Source organism: Stomoxys calcitrans, chromosome 5 (assembly GCF_963082655.1).
Source record: "Stomoxys calcitrans chromosome 5, idStoCalc2.1, whole genome shotgun sequence".
Taxonomy (NCBI): Eukaryota; Metazoa; Arthropoda; class Insecta; order Diptera; family Muscidae; genus Stomoxys; species Stomoxys calcitrans.
In genome coordinates, this window is record NC_081556.1 from 76,967,660 (window position 1) to 76,984,332 (window position 16,673).

The following is a 16,673-nucleotide window of genomic DNA, read 5'->3' on the forward strand; positions in this document are numbered from 1 at the left end:
GGCCTAATCGAGACTTGAAGAGGTCTACCGCTTTGCTGTCACTGGCTAGAACAGACGTCTCAATCATGCGAAAGCTGTGAGGACATCGAAGAAGCAGAGACTATAGAACACCTTCTTGCACTGGCAGTTAGAAGGAGTTTCACTTTAGGTTTTCATTTCTTTGAGAACCAGTTTAATTTAGCGGATGTGAACATTCGCAAGTTGTTGGGCTTTTAAAGCGATCTGGATTGTCCAACGATAGAAACCAGGAGGCATTTTCCTTCTTCTGTTCTTGTGGTATCACAATGGACGAAAACGTCTACCTATGTCTGATGGTAGACTACCACTTAAACCTAACCTAACCTTGGTAATACCACCATAGCGCATAGGTTAACTTGTCCGCCTATGACGCTGAACGCCTTGGTTCGAAAATTTCAGCGGTGGCTATACCACCCTAATGCTATCGACATTTGTGAGGTACTGTGTATTTTGTATGGCAGCCACGTAAAAACTTCTCCCCAACAAGGTTTCGCTCTGCGGCACGCTTTTCGGAACCGGCTATAAAAAGAAGTTCATTTATCATTTAACTTGAAATATATATATATATATATATATATATATATATATATATATATATATATATATATATATATATATATATATATATATATATATATATATATATGTATATATATATATATATATATATACCTATATATATACAGATATTGCTGTTTATAAAAATATGTACCTCTTCTTCCAATCGAGTCCGAAAGCGCTTAGGCAGAGTACCAACTTACTGAAATAAAGTTTTTAATGACTGAAAATCCGATAGAAAAAATTCATCGACCTCACATGTGTGGCCAGCAGTAGAAGGAGATAACCACCGCCTAAACTTTTTTCTGATGTCCTCGCTGTGATTTGAACCCAAACATACAAATCTCTTAGCTATCCATGGCCCTATTCATGTTAAAATCTGTAAAAATTAAGCTAGGATTTTGTTCATAGACTGGTTAAACCAATTACCCGGTTTTACATCCCAAGGCCACAGAAGAGGCAACATTTATCAAACTTTGTTATATAGTATGAATTAAAAAAGCCCTCAAGTCGGCCGATAAATGATGTCAAGGTGTAACTGTATCGCAATTTTGAGATCTGTAGTTCAATCCGTAAATAAAGTACCATTTTGTACGTTTTAGTACCTAAATGTACAAATTTCAAACCAATATTCTAGTCGTCCGTTACATACTGCCATGATGTACATGTATCCCTTACTTCACAGATGTGGCTCAGTCTGTAAGTAAAGTACCAATTTGTACGTTTTAGTAGTGCCTAGATGTAACTGTATTCCAAATTTCAGGCCTGTAGCTCAATCCGTAAAGAAAGTGCCTTATTATACGTTTTAGTACCAAAATGTGTGAATATGAACAACATTTTCTAGTCCTCCGGTACATGCTGCCAAGATGTGCCTGTATCCCAAACTTCAGTTCTATAGCTCAATCTATAAAGAAAGTACTATATAGTACCAATTACAGCACTTAAGTACTTTTTATACCACTCCTGGTACGATTTCATCATTTCATATTTGGTTCAACGTATTGTATATTTGTCAAGACATCGATCATTTTTAGCAAATTTTTTTTAATTTTACCCTTCTACGTTCACTGTAAAATAAATGGACTATTTCGTACTTTTTGGTACGATTTGTTAAATTGTAGAATGTACTTGTTAAATCTCAGGGCTCCAGTTCAATCCGTAAAGAAAGTATGAAATGTTACCAAATTCGGTTCTAAACGTACGTTTCTTCCGTTTCCATTACTACAATATTTCTCATATTTTTTCTATCTACCCCCTTTATGTCGCAACAAAAATCATTTAAGCTAAATTTCGAAGTACTAGCTCTATCAGTTCGCCCTATGCAAACTTTCGTACTTTTTTGTGGTCCTTTTTTATATCCTCCACCATAGGATGGAGGTATACTAATTTCGTCATTCTGTTTGTAACACCTCGAAATATGCATCTGAGACCCCATAAAGTATATATATTCTTGATCGTCATGTCATTCTAAGTCGATCTAGCCATGTCCGTCCGATCTAGCCATGTCCGTCCGTCTGTCTGTCGAAAGCACGCTCACTTTCGAAGGAGTAAAGCTAGCCGCTGGAAATTTCGCACAAATACTTTTTATTGCTGTAGGTCGGTTGGGATTGTAAATGGGCAAAATCGGTCCATGTTTTGATATAGCTGCCATATAAACCGATCTTGGGTCTTGACTTCTTGAGCTTCTAGAGGGCGCAATTCTCGTGCAATTTTGAATGAGGTGGTTTGTTATGACTTCGAATAGCTGTGCTAAGTATGGCGCCAACGATCTGGTATCTTGACTTCTTGAGCATCTAAATCGGATGACAATTGGGCCCTCAATTGTCATCCGATTTAGCAGAAATTTTGTACAACGGCTTCTCTCATGACCCTCAACATAAGTGTCTAATATAGTCTGAATCGATCAATAGCTTGATACAGCTCCCATTTCTCCCGATTTTGCTTCTTGAGGCCCTATAAGGCGCAATTCTTATCAAAATGAACTGACGGTCCCGAGCACGCCACCCCCTCCCTACAATTCAATGCCTACGTCCCTGGTATGTGTATAGCTTATCTGTTTTGTTGATACTTGCAGGTACACTGCTGCACGCCTTTAGTTTAGATATAGCTCCTATATAAATCGATCTCGCGATGGACTTTTTACCGACTTTCAATGGATGTATCAAATATGGTCCGAGTCGGCCTACAATCTAGTATAGTTCGCATATAAACCGATCTCTCGATTATATTTCTTGGGCTTCTAAAGGGCGCAGTTCTTATCATGTCTGGCTGAAAATTTGCACGATAACTTTTCCTATGACCTCCAACAGTTGAACCGAGTATGGTGCGAAACGGAATCGGCTTACAAACGAACAACGCTTGCAAGTTATTGAATTTTTTTTTTAACAAAATGCGTGCTCTGTCATGAAAGTTCATCGCGCTCTTCATCCATTGGAGTGAAGATCGGCCAGAAACATTGCAAGGGCTACCAATGCGTAGAGAAAAAGTCATAGTTTGGAGCGGTTTATGGGATGGTGGTATCATTGGACCGTACTTCATCAAAGATGATGCGAATCGTAACGTAACTGTGAATGGTGAGCACTACCGTAAGATGATATTCAACTTTTTTTTGCCCAAATTTCAAGAACTTAACTTGCATGACATGTGGTTTAACCAAGATGGCCCCACATGCCACAGAACACGCGTAACAATGGACTTATCGAGAGGTGAGTTCGGTGAACATTTTATTTCATGTTCGGAATCGGTCTATTTGCCGCCTAGATCGTGCGATTTAACACCATTAGACCATTTTATTGTGGGGCTATGTTAAAACTCATGTCTATACAGACAAGCCCGCTTCAATTGACACATGGAAGACAACATTGAAGCATTCATTCGTGAGGTACCAGCCGAAATGTTGGAAAGAGTATGCCAAAATTGGACTAGGCGGATGGACCATTTGAGTCACAGTCACGGTCAACATTTGCATGAAATAATCTTCAGACATTAATTTATATAGACCTTACTATCAATTAAAATAAAGATTTCATGAATTTTTCTGAATGTTTTTTGTTTTTTTGAAAAACTTTCCCATGGCTCTTAAAAAATCTCCCTTTTAGATCCTATATAAACCTTTAAACGAAATAACATGGATCTTCAACATGATAAAACTGAGTGAAACCCGTTTCCCTCAGAACTCAAAACTTCAATACTCAATGTGTAATATGAACGAAAATGAAAATTTGCAAAACTTTTTGTTACTGCCCCGCTTTAAGGGAATTTCGAATTCAATACTTCCAAAGGGTTTCGCTTGATGTGAACTATCTAATTGAATGGAAATCTTTAGCAGGCTGTACAAAAATGTGTGTTCAATACAGAGAAGAATTTTTGCACGAGTTCAACTTCTAAACGTTAAAATCTATCACATAGTTACTACATTTGAACAGTAGACTAACGGCCATAGGCCAATGTCACAGTGCATATCAATATGCTTTTTTTTTATTTTTTTTGTTTGTTTGTTTCTGTTTCGAGACGAGCTCAATGATCGAAGGTGTAAATGGAAAAGGAAAGCCAAAGATAGCAACACACACCAACCACTTTGGGACGCGATTCGTCTTTGGTTAGAAGACTTTTCAACCATATTAGGTGTGATGGACTTCAAGGGCAGCGCGTTGGTATGTTGTATTTGAATCGTATTAATAACGAAAACGCATCTATAATACAATTACCACATTAACCACGCTCGACAATCCTGTCTATTAGCTGTACTTTTTCCCAATGCATGTATTTTTGTGTAATGGCAGACATTCTTTCTGTGGCTGTGCTTGTGTAGTGTTCGAAGCCATCAATACAACTTCCAACAGATGCACAAAAATCATGTGTAGTACGGAAGAAGTGTAATTTGTCACAGAAAGAATGTCTGTCATTATACAAAAATACATGCATTGGGAAAAAGTGCAGCTAATAGACAGGGTTGTCGAGCGTGGTTAATGTGGTAATTGTATCATAGATGAGTTTTCGCCATTAATACGATTCAAATACAACAGACCAACGCACGACCCTTGAAGCCATCACACCTAATATGGTTGAAAAGTCTTCTTACCAAAGACGAAACGCGTCCCAAAGTGATTGGTGTGTGTTGCTGTCTTTGACTTTCCTTTTCCATTTGCAATCTCCGATCATTGAGCTCGACTCGAAAAAGAAACAAGCAAAAATTGTAAAATTTAATGATCTTCGCCCTTACAGGCAAAAAACTTGAACGTCACTGGGTTGGACAGATGTCTCAGTCATTGTGTCCGTCATGGCAGGTCACTGTCTAATCGGAAAACATGCTGACAGACTAAATGTTGCCAGCAACGATTTTTGCAGAAGCTGTGAGGACATCGAAGAAGAAGAAACTATAGAAAACCTTCTGTGTGGGTGTCCCGCACTAGCAGTCAGAAGAAGTTCAACTTTAGGTTCTCATTTCTTCGAAAACCTGTCTGATTTAGCGGATGTGAACATTCGCAAGTTATTGGGCTTTTTAAGGCGATCTGGATGGTTCAACGGTAGGAACTAGAGGGCATTTTCCTTCTTCTGTTCCTGTGGTATCACAATGGACGAAAACGCCTAAGTGAGTCTGATGGCAGATTGCCACTTAAACCTAACCTAATTTACCTATATTGCAATGATATATGATTTATAAATTCCTAAGTGAATGAAATAAGGAAAACTACTACTACTACTGTGAGTTACATTTATTTAAAGAAACAACAAACACTACTACTATTAGCATAAATCTGTATCTCGATAAGATATCTCTAGCATCTACAGAAAGCAATTTTTATCCACACATTATCCATTGGGATTTCTTGCTATGATCTACCACATTTTTCTAGCTTCGGCCGATAAATTTGAATATAAGATTAGACCGAATACACTTTTACTTGTTTTTGAATAGCTTTTGATTATATTAGCATTCATTTAAATGTTCAAACTCATGTACACATACATATATACGTTTTTCATTTTCTATAATATATACATATATAAAAGGCTACATCTAAATCCCTCATATTGATGCCCACTGTACGAAATGTCTAAGAACCTCTACAGTAGTTTTGAGAGTTTATCAACGACCACCACTTCAATTGCCACATAAACAAAAAAATATGCCTAAACGATCGAAATGTTAACAGCTTATTATTGTTCAAAATTATTTGTGAAGAATAAGGTGATTTCAATAAACGGAATTGACTTACAACAGAAGCTTTTTCATGTTTGCTAATAATAAAATAACTTTTCTTTCGATTTCTTGTTAAACAAAGAAAAAAAAAATTGTTTATATACGTTATGTATCACAAATCAAGATGGTTGATATGACATAATAATTTTGTTGTTGTTGTTAATTGAGTTCCGTCACTTCGTTGTTTTAGTAAAGAAAAATAAAGGCGCCTCTTTGCATTTGGTTTTATTTTTTTTTTTTTTTTCTTAATTTTGATTTAAAACTTTTCAACCCATCAACTATATCTATATTAGGATGGGGAATGAACCTTCATTTCGATTTGTTTGAAATTTTCGCATTGACAATGACTTTCAGACGCGAATGTATGACCGATGTGTAATTTTTTTGCATTTCGACTTTGAATGAAATGAAAGTTTCACTATACTTTTCGCGCCCGCATAGACACGCATATGTCTATGGATCAGCCTTGGCCTTAACAAGGCGTTAATGTGCAGCAACCGAGCATTTGATGCACTGAGAAAAACCTCAACGATTCACTCGCGTGGCGTAGCGAAACGGAACGTAGAAGCCGATAGCAGAAGTTTTAGTCACACCAAAGTTGTTTGAAATTAAAAAAAAAAACGTTCACCGTGCAGCGTCTCCTTAGAACAAATAGATGGGTTGCAAGTGTTGGTGTTATGTGCAGTGTAATGCCTCCACAATTGACCGTAATTGAATGAAAATATTTTCTCAGTTTTGTGCTGTTTTTATATGATTTCGAAATGATTTCTCAAAACCAAAATCACAAAAAAAAAAATGGTCGCGAACACCTAAATGCGGATAAACAAATGCACCCACAAAATGAAATACAAAAAGTTTTATGTAAACACAACACAACGCAACACAATCAAAAGAAAACACACAAAAAGACGCAATCTTTTGTTTTTTCGTTTTTCGCAGAGAGGGCAATAAAAATTCTAGCGAAGAATATATTCAACGCAGCGCAGCCACTGTGGATCGCAGTTCACTTATGCAGATGATTATTTTTTAACTAGTATGGAAATGTCGGATATGGGAACAAATAAGGACGGGTTATAGTCGGGCAAAGCCGACCGTTTGATAGCCCAAATTTGATACTAGCCGAACCGGGCCCGCTCCGCTGCGCCTTCTTTAGCTCTCTAATATCTTTTAAGGGTGGGGACACTTCTCCCTGAATGCGGATATCGAAATCCTGCCATTGTAGCCTATGACGCTGAACGCATTCGAATCCTGGCGAGAACATTTATGTTTATAATGTTGGCGACATTTGCGAGGTACAATGCCATGCATGGTCATTTACAAAATTTTTCCCAAAGAGGTGTCGCACTGCGGGACGCCGTTCGGACTCGGCTATAAAACAAAGGTCCCTTATCATTGAGTTTTAACTTAAATCGCAAAGCACTTGTGTGAAAATTTGACTCTTCTCGGTTCCTTGTGGTAATGTTCTTTCTTAGGGTAATGTTCTCATTAGGGGAGGGATGGCACCTCCGACATTTCGACCCAAATATGGATGGTTGGATCGACTTAAAATGCATGGCTACATCGACTTAAAATGTCACGACGATCAAGAATATATATATATACTTTATGGGGTCTCAGTCGAATATTTCGAGGAGTTACAAACAGAATGACAAAATTAGTAGACCCCTATCCTATGGTGGAGGGTATAAAAATGCATATTTCAGTTATGCACACAAAATTCGTTTTCTTACACCAATTTATGCATAAATTTTTGTCGATTTTGTCAAAATCGGGCCATAAATAAAAAGTGCATAATATTCCGCTCTCTACTCATTACCTCTCTTTAAAAGTCGAAGGCATTAATTAGAGATATGTTTTTACAAATTTTATTTGACTCGATGTTTACCAATTCTAAAAAGAATTTCATAGAAAAGCGATTTTAGTTTCGAACAAAAAAGGAAATTTGGTGTGGACCAATTTTGAAGGTGCTTAAGCGATTTCAAATGCATTGAATAACATCAATAATGAATCGTCCACTAAGGGGTATTACATGCATTACATTATGCCTCTTCCACTGTACATTATTCAATGTGTTCGAAGAGACTCCCAGCAAAGATTCTTATAATTTTTTTTCTTCATATTTTTAGTATTTTTGATATATATACTTTGTTTTAAATATGCATACGTTCTTCTCTTTTTTTTGTAATCATCGTTAACTACTTTTTTTCTCCCTCAAAAAAGTCAACGATGCTCAAAAAATAATTCGACCGACAACAATTTGAATTTTCCACATCTCGCAGTTATTCTATTTTGGTTGTGCGAAAATTGTTCATTGTATTGAACGGCCGCCATGCCAGCGACAAATAAAAATTTTATTTTTTGCTTTCGAGTAGGCTAGGCAACTACAAACGAGACATCGCACACGAAAAACTATGCTTCAAACTGTGTGCGAGATAAACATTCAAAATATTTAGTACATTGAAAAACACACACACACACACACACGGACGTCTAATAGGCTGCACGAGATCTTATGGTCAAGGTCACAGAGCAGTTTCAGGGCCTACGGCAAGGTAACGTGACCACATTCATCTCGCCATGGCTGTATCATAAGACAAAAACTATTGCAGTTATTGTGATTTGATGTGTAGTTCAAAAATAGAAATGTTTGAGGCTGGGAGTTCTTAAAAATTTGTTAAAGTTAGCTAGTTTGGGCTGTTTTTGGAACAGAAGTGTAATTTCAAATATTGTTAAGTATTCTTGAAATCAACCAAGTGCCCTATGACATGCTTGCAGGTTATTTACATATATTCTTTGAATTTACAAATTCTTTTATTAGTAAGAACAAGTCAAAGACAAAATAAGTGTAGCTTTTATGCTTGTCTAACAGATCAAACTCTGGCTACTAAAAATGAATGATCTTTATTCTGTGCCAGAGTTTTGGGTTCATTAGAGATGTGCACGTGAGTTATTTTATTCGCGCACGACTTTTTACTTCGCCTAACGTTCACGAACACTCACTAATATCATGAGTCTTGATTTTCTCGGGATTCGTGCCGTGCATGTCTCGTGAGTTGTGATTTGTGTCGTGAGCATGATTTCACTCAATACGCAATACGCAATACGAATCACGCATAAAGAATCTAAATCCCATCAAGAGCACGAGCGATCCCGTGAGTCACGTGTGACACTACAACTCACGTACACACCTCTATTCTACACATACGCCCTGTACATGATATTATAACCTAGTGAAATGTTTGTAATGTTTGGGAGGCCACCGTAGCGCAGAGGTTAGCATGTCCGCCTATGACGCTGAACGCCTGGGTTCGAATCCTGGCGAGACCATCAGAAAAAATGGCAACATATGTGAGGTACTATGCCATGTAAAACTTCTCTCCAAAGAGGTGGCGCACTGCTGAACGCCGTTCGGACTCGGCAATAAAAAGGATGCTCCTTATCATTTAGCTTAAACTTGAATCGAACTGCCCAGTCCCTGTTATGTGAGAAGTTTGCCCCTGTTCCTTAGTGGAATGTTCATGGGCAAAATTAGCAATATGTTTGTCATCATATCAATTATATAAAAAGAAGAGATAAACAACAACAGAAGAGATAACAACTCAGAATCGCTTCCTGATTTGATTTTATGTTCATCTTCCACCGACTTGTAAGGTATTTATTGTGCAAAATGCGACCTGCTTTTTTGATCGGGTTAACTTTAAATATGAAGATTTTTTTCGGCACTCTTAGAGATATCCTTTGAGAACGAAACGAAATATACCTCGGTATTTTGCTAGACAAAATATTGAAATGCAAGTCCAACATTTTGAAAAGGCAACTTTTGGTCTGTGCTCCTGCAAGACGTCTATTGACGAAGAGTTGAAACAGAGGATCATGCACTTGCACTGTATACGGCAGTTGTCAAACCTATAGTTCCATATAGTGTTGTGGTTTGTTGGACTTACTGATTGGAATTACTGATTCCGGTACAACGTTAGAATAATACAACAGGCATAGGCGGCGCAATGAGGACCACGTCCTGGAGACTATTCTAGATATCCGACCCATAGTCACACAGATTAAGTATGAGATAGCCACTGCGTCTATGAGACTTAAGGCGACGGGAGAATGGATAGAGGAAAGGAGCTGGTCATACCATTGCAATATAGTCGAGGAGACTATCGGAAGAGGTTTTGGATCGAATAGTTGAGACGACACTTGAGGTCAAGAGCGAGACACTGCTGCCAGCGGCATACTCTTAGATTAAAAAAACTCTGGTAGTGCCATCCCCGATTGATCAAAGCTAGAGGGCAGATGTGGCCTGGGAGTCTACATTGAGAACCCAGCGATTGATATCTGTTTTCGATTGCCTGACGATAATAAGGTACTGCAGGCGGAGATCCGCGCGATCACGTAATGCGACCCGAGGACGTCGAGTGTGAATATCTTTACGAACAGTGAAATGGCCCTTAGGGCAATAACAACCAGGACGGTAAGGTTACGAACAGTCTTGGGATGTAAAAAGGAGATAAATGCCTCCTCTGAAAATAGCACGATCTGCATTGTTTGGGTGCTGGGTCATAACGTAACTGGGAGTAACTGGGAATGAGAAAGCAGTTTAGGCCAGAGGACTGCCGTCAATAAACTTGGTTAACCCAAAGACTTTCGGATCGACACAGTCCGAGTTAAGGGCGTGGGCTACGAACGTGCATTTAACAATGTGAAACAATGAAACGGTCGGTAGGACAACAAAAATCCTATGGGGAAATCTGGATTGTGAGAAGACGAGGTTATTACTGAAAGGAAGTAAGAAAGAGGTTAGTATAGCTTTCGGTATCATAACAGAAGTTTTGCGCTTCTGGGAATGTGGATACTTGCGACGAGCTCCTTGACGGTATCAATACATTCTGCTGACGCAAAGCGCAGCGTAAAGATGTCCTCTCTCTACTCGCAGCTCATCATTTGTATAGGTGAACCCTCTTCAGTGGTCCACACATGTTCGAAAATCCATTCGTTTACAACATCCTCCACTTGAGACCGATGATCTGGGGGAATCCTGCCGGATGCCTTGCCGATATTAATGACTGCATAAGTTTGGCGCAAGAGGGCAGCTCCTTACCTTTTTCAACGACCATCTTCGTGATGGCTGTGTCGTCCTTTTGGAAGTCGCAGTCTTCCATTACGACTCGGAACAAAAACGAAGGAAGCGCCCTTCGTTCTGGTTCCGACTTTGTCAACCCCCGCAGGCCACTGTCTGGAGTCTCCAATTCGGGAGGGTTGGCTTAGTCTTCCCAGAGTACTTGAAAGCGGGGAGCTCTTTTTCTGCATTTCACAGTGCTACGCTCTTCGGGAGATCTGATTCTCTTTCCAGCTTCTGTAAAAGTGCCTGGAATGTTAGTTCCATCCCTTCCAGCTCCCTGCCTTTCTGGCCGATTGCGCTCTTAACGTAGCCTCAACAAAATAGGCGGCCAACCGACGAGGCGGTCATCTCTTGAGATAACACGCTTATCAACTTACTGTTCAATGAATCGATTCGGACGTGTGATGTGTGGGTTGTGGCACATTCCTGTTGAAACCTCATGTCGTCCAGGGTTATATCTTCCAATTCAGGCCAAAAATAAAACTATGCGCAATAACCCTCACTAAAAAAACTTTCAATGAAGTAGGTTCTAAAGAACTAGGTCCTAAATAGAAATAAAATAAGTTCCAACTTAAAAATGCAATAAAACCAAAAATTAAGTATTTTCCAAGATTTGGGACTTATTTTTCAGTATAAGGTCAAAAATTAGACAAGTCCCCGAAATTATGAAGCAATTTCCAATAATTTTGGATCTATTTCACTGCGCATATAGACCAAAAATGTATGGAACTGGTTTGGGGCCTATTTCACTTTTTCTTTTAGGTTATTATTTTCTATTGGTGTTTATTTCGTATAGCCAAAAATTATCAGTAACGATTGGCATCGTCGACGAAGAAGTATCACCCAATGACGCCGCCGGCATGCAAACCCCAATATTTTCTGAATAAAGCGTTGATTCGTGAAGCACGTGTGAATTTTCCCTTCATACTGCTTATTGACGAATCCATTGAGTCGAAAATGAGCTTCGTCGAAATTTAAGTTAACGCTATTTAAGTAACGGTCACCTACTCTTATTTCGTTAGTAATTTTTTATGATATGCATACGTTGTTCGTTCGTGTACTTTACCATGATGAAAATGTTGTGTTTTCTGAATAAATTGACAGTACAGTTCGATGATTAGTTCGTTAAAAATAACACTCATAGTTGTCAAGTCCCTATTCGAAGACCCTTTATTTAGAGCGCAAAACAATTCGATTACTGCCTTAGATGTATGTCCAAAGTGGCATTGGGCGGATTAATATCAGCACCCTCTTTTCAACTTAACTTACCTTTCAATCCTCAAGTAGATCCAAAAAATGACTTGTTTTTGCATCACAGTGGCACTAGAACTACAATATATCTTGTAATAAATGGCGCGTAGATTTTTATAGGGATGGTTCCCAGACAAAACGATCATGTGGGCTTTGAGATATACTCTGAATATCAAGCGGATAAAAGAAGTGGTGGTAGATATAAAGTATTAACGACTGTTGACATAAATATCTTTTTAGGCAGGCATTAAATCTCCGGAACCATATTTCTAAATTCAAAATCTATCACCGATCTCTCAACGAGATGGCTGAGTAGTTCAATATTCACCTGTTCGAGGTGCTGACTCACAGATATATCCCAGGAAATGGTGGAGTAGTCTTAGAAACTACGCCTTTCAGGGGAACTGGTATATGTTGCTATGGCTTTAACGAAATGTAAGTTAATTTTTAGAGATAAGGCCCAAAGGGCAATGGATGGCAGATAATCAAAAAATCGCAAGCAAATTTTGCCTAAAACTTTAAAAAAGGGTTTTTCTTTTTGCTTTCTATTGTAAATAGAAACCAACCAGCTAGACAAATAAATCCAACCACAAAATGAAACAACAAAAATAAGGTAGCCCAAAAGCAGGTGAATGAACGGAAAGCACGCCGATAAATGTGTATACACACGCTAAAAGGTTAGGTAAGAGTGGCAGTCCTTTACAGACTCATTTAGCAAATTTTAAGTCCATTGTGATACCACATTAGCGACAGACCAAGGCTTCTGGCGGGAATAGAACCCACGACCCCTGCACTGGTAATCCAAGCATGCTACCAACTGGGCTACCGGAGTAACGCTAAAAGGTTACACTTTGGCAAACGAAGATTGATAACAGGTTTTTGGCATTGTGTGTGTTGCTGGTGCTAGATGTTCTTTTCGAGTTAGGGATATTGGCGGTTGGTGGTTTACTTTTCTTACTGCGCTCTAGGGAAGGTGCCCTGTTTTGATCCAATGTTCGTCTCAACCATTGCACAGCTTACTAATAAGTGAGTGGTGGAAGCAGACTGATGATGGAGCTTGGTAAACTTCGAAATCACGATCTCTGTAGCATGCCCAATGCATTAATCGCAACCACATTTTGTCCAAAACTTAAAATAAAGGGTTTATATTTTTGCTTTCTATTCCAAACAGAAACAAAAACAAATGCTATATTGATTTTAGCTGAGCAAAAAAATCCAACAACATAATCAAAAAAACTTAAAAAAGTCTACCGCTTTGCTGTCGTTGGATAGAATAGAAGTTTTACCCATCGTGACCGCTGTGACAGGTCCACTGTCTGATTGGAAAACATGCTAATAGACTAATGGCTGCAAGTAACGATTTCTGCTGATATTGTGAGGACACTAAGGAAGAGAAAACATGCCAGAAGTTCCACTTTAGAATCTTATTTCTTTGCAGACTTCTCGTATATAAACAATCGCAAGTTATAAGGCTTTTCAAATCGATCTGTCTGGTTCAACGATAGAAACTAGAAGCCATCTTCCTTATCCTGTTTCCATGATATCACATTGGGCTTATATGTCTGTGTCTTATTGCAGACTGTCACTAAAATTCAATCTAACCAAAAATGGTCCACAAAAGGTCTTTGTGAATCTCTAATAGAATGCCCCTATTACCTAAGCTTTGTCATAACATATACAGCCCAATTCTGAAAACTCCCTGGAAATAAACTCTCCCTCGAAATAAACTCTCCCTCGAAATAAACTCTCCCTCGAATAAAATCCTCCTATTCTGATTGAATTGGGAGAGGAAATTTCGAATTCTCGAAAACAGCTGTTTTGCTTCAGCTGTTTTATTTTGGCTAAACATTTTACTACTATTTTTTGGAAAAAGAACAAAAAATGGAAAAATAAGCAAAAAGAAGTTATAAAGGTCGATAAAAAAGTTTATAAACATGTTTACTATTGCTTTTGTAATGTTTGTTTTAATTTTTGTATTTTAACAGTGCACAATTATGGCCTACAGCTTGTCACCATATTTATGTGTTCTGATAGCAACTTTTCGTCTTCATCCAACAATCGTTGGCTAAATTAGATGCTTCCAGAGTGGTCTGGTAGACAGATTAATTGTGGCGTGTTGTCCCTGATTGCATGCGGGGCACACATCCTGCATGTTGGCGTTTTCCCTTGCCAAAAGGAGTTAAGGTGGCTGAATCGTATGAATGCTGTGATGGTCTGCCTAATACGCCGTTTTATCTAAAGGCCTACTTTTATGGAACTAGAACTTGAAGATCTAATTGACATTTCCGGGCGGCGGCCGCTTTTCTTGGTGGTTGGGGCGGCTGCTGGACATAGTGCTGCCGGAAAGCGACTTATGGATTTATTCTTACTCCTGTGGCGCCAAGAATCTTTGAATAATTGCCCACTAACATTCCATTAAGGAACAGGCAGAAGACTTCTTGCACATCATTGAATGCCGCTCGATTCTACTTTAAGCTCAATGATAAGGGACCTCCTTTAAGTATTCGACTTGGAACGGAATGCCAATGAAATTGAAAAACTTAAGAAAATCTTCTATGGTGTGTACATGACATACATATTTAAACCGGGAGACCTAACAAAATTTTTACTTGTTTTTGATGAAAAAGTGAAAAATAATTTCCATATATTTTAAATTGTTCGTAAGTAATAAGAAGTGGTACCATTTTTTTTATAAAAACATAAAATTCACAATTTTTTATACTATTGGGTTGCCCAAAAAGTAATTGCGGATTTTTTAAAAGAAAGTAAATGCATTTTTAATAAAACTTAGAATGAACTTTAATCAAATATACTTTTTTACACTTTTTTTCTAAAGCAAGCTAAAAGTAACAGCTGATAACTAAAAGAAGAAAGAATGAAATTACAGTGTCACAAGCTGTGAAAAAATTTGTCAACGCCGACTATATGAAAAATCGGCAATTACTTTTTGGGCAACCCAATAACTTCTTTTCATTTGTTTCGGGAAATGTTTCCCAAGTTTTATCGCCTCATTCTCCCTTTTATATCGATTCAGAATAGCTACTTAGTTCCCTGGGAGAGATTTCTCTTTTTCGAAGTTTGTTTAGAATAAGGGAAAGGGGATTAGGGAAAAAACTCCCAGTAAATTGTTATTCAGAATAGGGGAAAAGGGAGTAGAGAATAAACTCCCAGGGAATTGTTATTCAGAATAGGGCTGATAATATTTTTCAATTCTCTCATATTTTTTCTACGATTTTTATAAAATTCGCAATATTGAATTATGTTTGGCCACCATGGTGCAGAGGTAAGAATGTCCGCCTATGACGCCAAAGGTCGTTATCCCCTTACTAAGGCTGGCTACATTTGTGAGGTATCCTACCATTTTAAAACGTCTCTACCAAGTGGTGTCGCCGTGCGGCATGCCGTTCGAAATCAGTATAAAAAAGGAGGCCCCCCTTTACTTTACCCATATCATTGAGCTTAAAATTTTAATCGGAATGCACTCATTGATAAGAGAGAAGTATCACCTGTTCATGGGAAATTTAGTAGAATTATATTAGGCCCTTGCAAATTCGTTCTAAGTTTTTTGCTCATAAGTCCACTATTCGATATAGCTTCCCCATACATAGCAAACATTCAAATTCCTTATTAATTGCGACTAGTTGACTTCGGCTGAAACACAATCTCCAGTAGACACTTAGACAATCCCTCTGATTGGCTGCAGAGCATAGTGACTACGCAAATCATGGGTAAGCTATCAGCTACCAGCGGTCGTCACTATCAAGATGAAGTAGTTATGAAATGGAATGTAAAATTGCATTCAACCATCCTCCCGATGTAATCGAACGCATAGAATCATTAAATGAAATTATCATAATAAACTCAAAAGGGTTGAACAATTTAATTAAATTGATTTCATTTTGCATGCATGCATTCATTCGTTGGGTCGTTCATACAATTCAAGAATCGGCTGTCCATAGCCAGGGTGGTCATTTCTATGGTCATTGTTGCCGCAATAATTGATAGGGGGGAAGGCAGCTACGTATCGTCTACAATTGTTTCGCATTGTATAGAAGATTAAAAAAAAAAGATTAAATGAAAAAATAAAAATAAATAGCACAAATGATATTATAGGTATACCAACTAGTCGCATCACTAGGTTTACTTCTTGTGCCTGCCTACGTATAGGTACGGAATGATGACATTTATGCGAATTGTTACAAAAGTGGGCAAAAAGACTGCTCGGCGGAAAAATATACACAATACACCAATATTTTTCTCCAAGTGGTATGTGTTGTGTATAGGAAAAAAAAATATATAGGCCATTAAGATTCATCTATTATATAAAAACTAGCTGACGCGGGTCCGTTCCGCTGCGCCTTCTTTAACTTTATATGGAACAAAAGTTTCCTTGGAATATTTATTTTCGAAGATCTTTTAGTGAAATACCATGCTAACTTGACTAAGAGTTTAACAGTAAAAGTGCCTTTATCTGAATCCCTTATGATCTTTATTGGTCTACGAATTTTAGTTTGGATGTAAGGT

General features: G+C 38.1%; 1 protein-coding gene across 3 annotated transcripts in view; it reads right to left on the minus strand.

Moving 5' to 3' along the window:
• The window catches only part of LOC106081063 (trifunctional nucleotide phosphoesterase protein YfkN), a 93,888-nt gene that overhangs the window by 32,650 nt on the left and 44,565 nt on the right, over positions 1-16,673 (minus strand). The window contains exon 1 of one of the 3 annotated variants that reach the window (XM_013242770.2): positions 5,796-6,417. The exons of the other annotated variants lie outside the window; for them this stretch is intronic. Within the exon in view, the coding sequence (XP_013098224.1) occupies positions 5,796-5,812 (17 nt within the window). The 5' untranslated portion in view covers positions 5,813-6,417. Of the gene's footprint in view, positions 1-5,795; positions 6,418-16,673 lie in introns of those variants that run through there. 3 annotated transcript variants of the gene reach the window in all.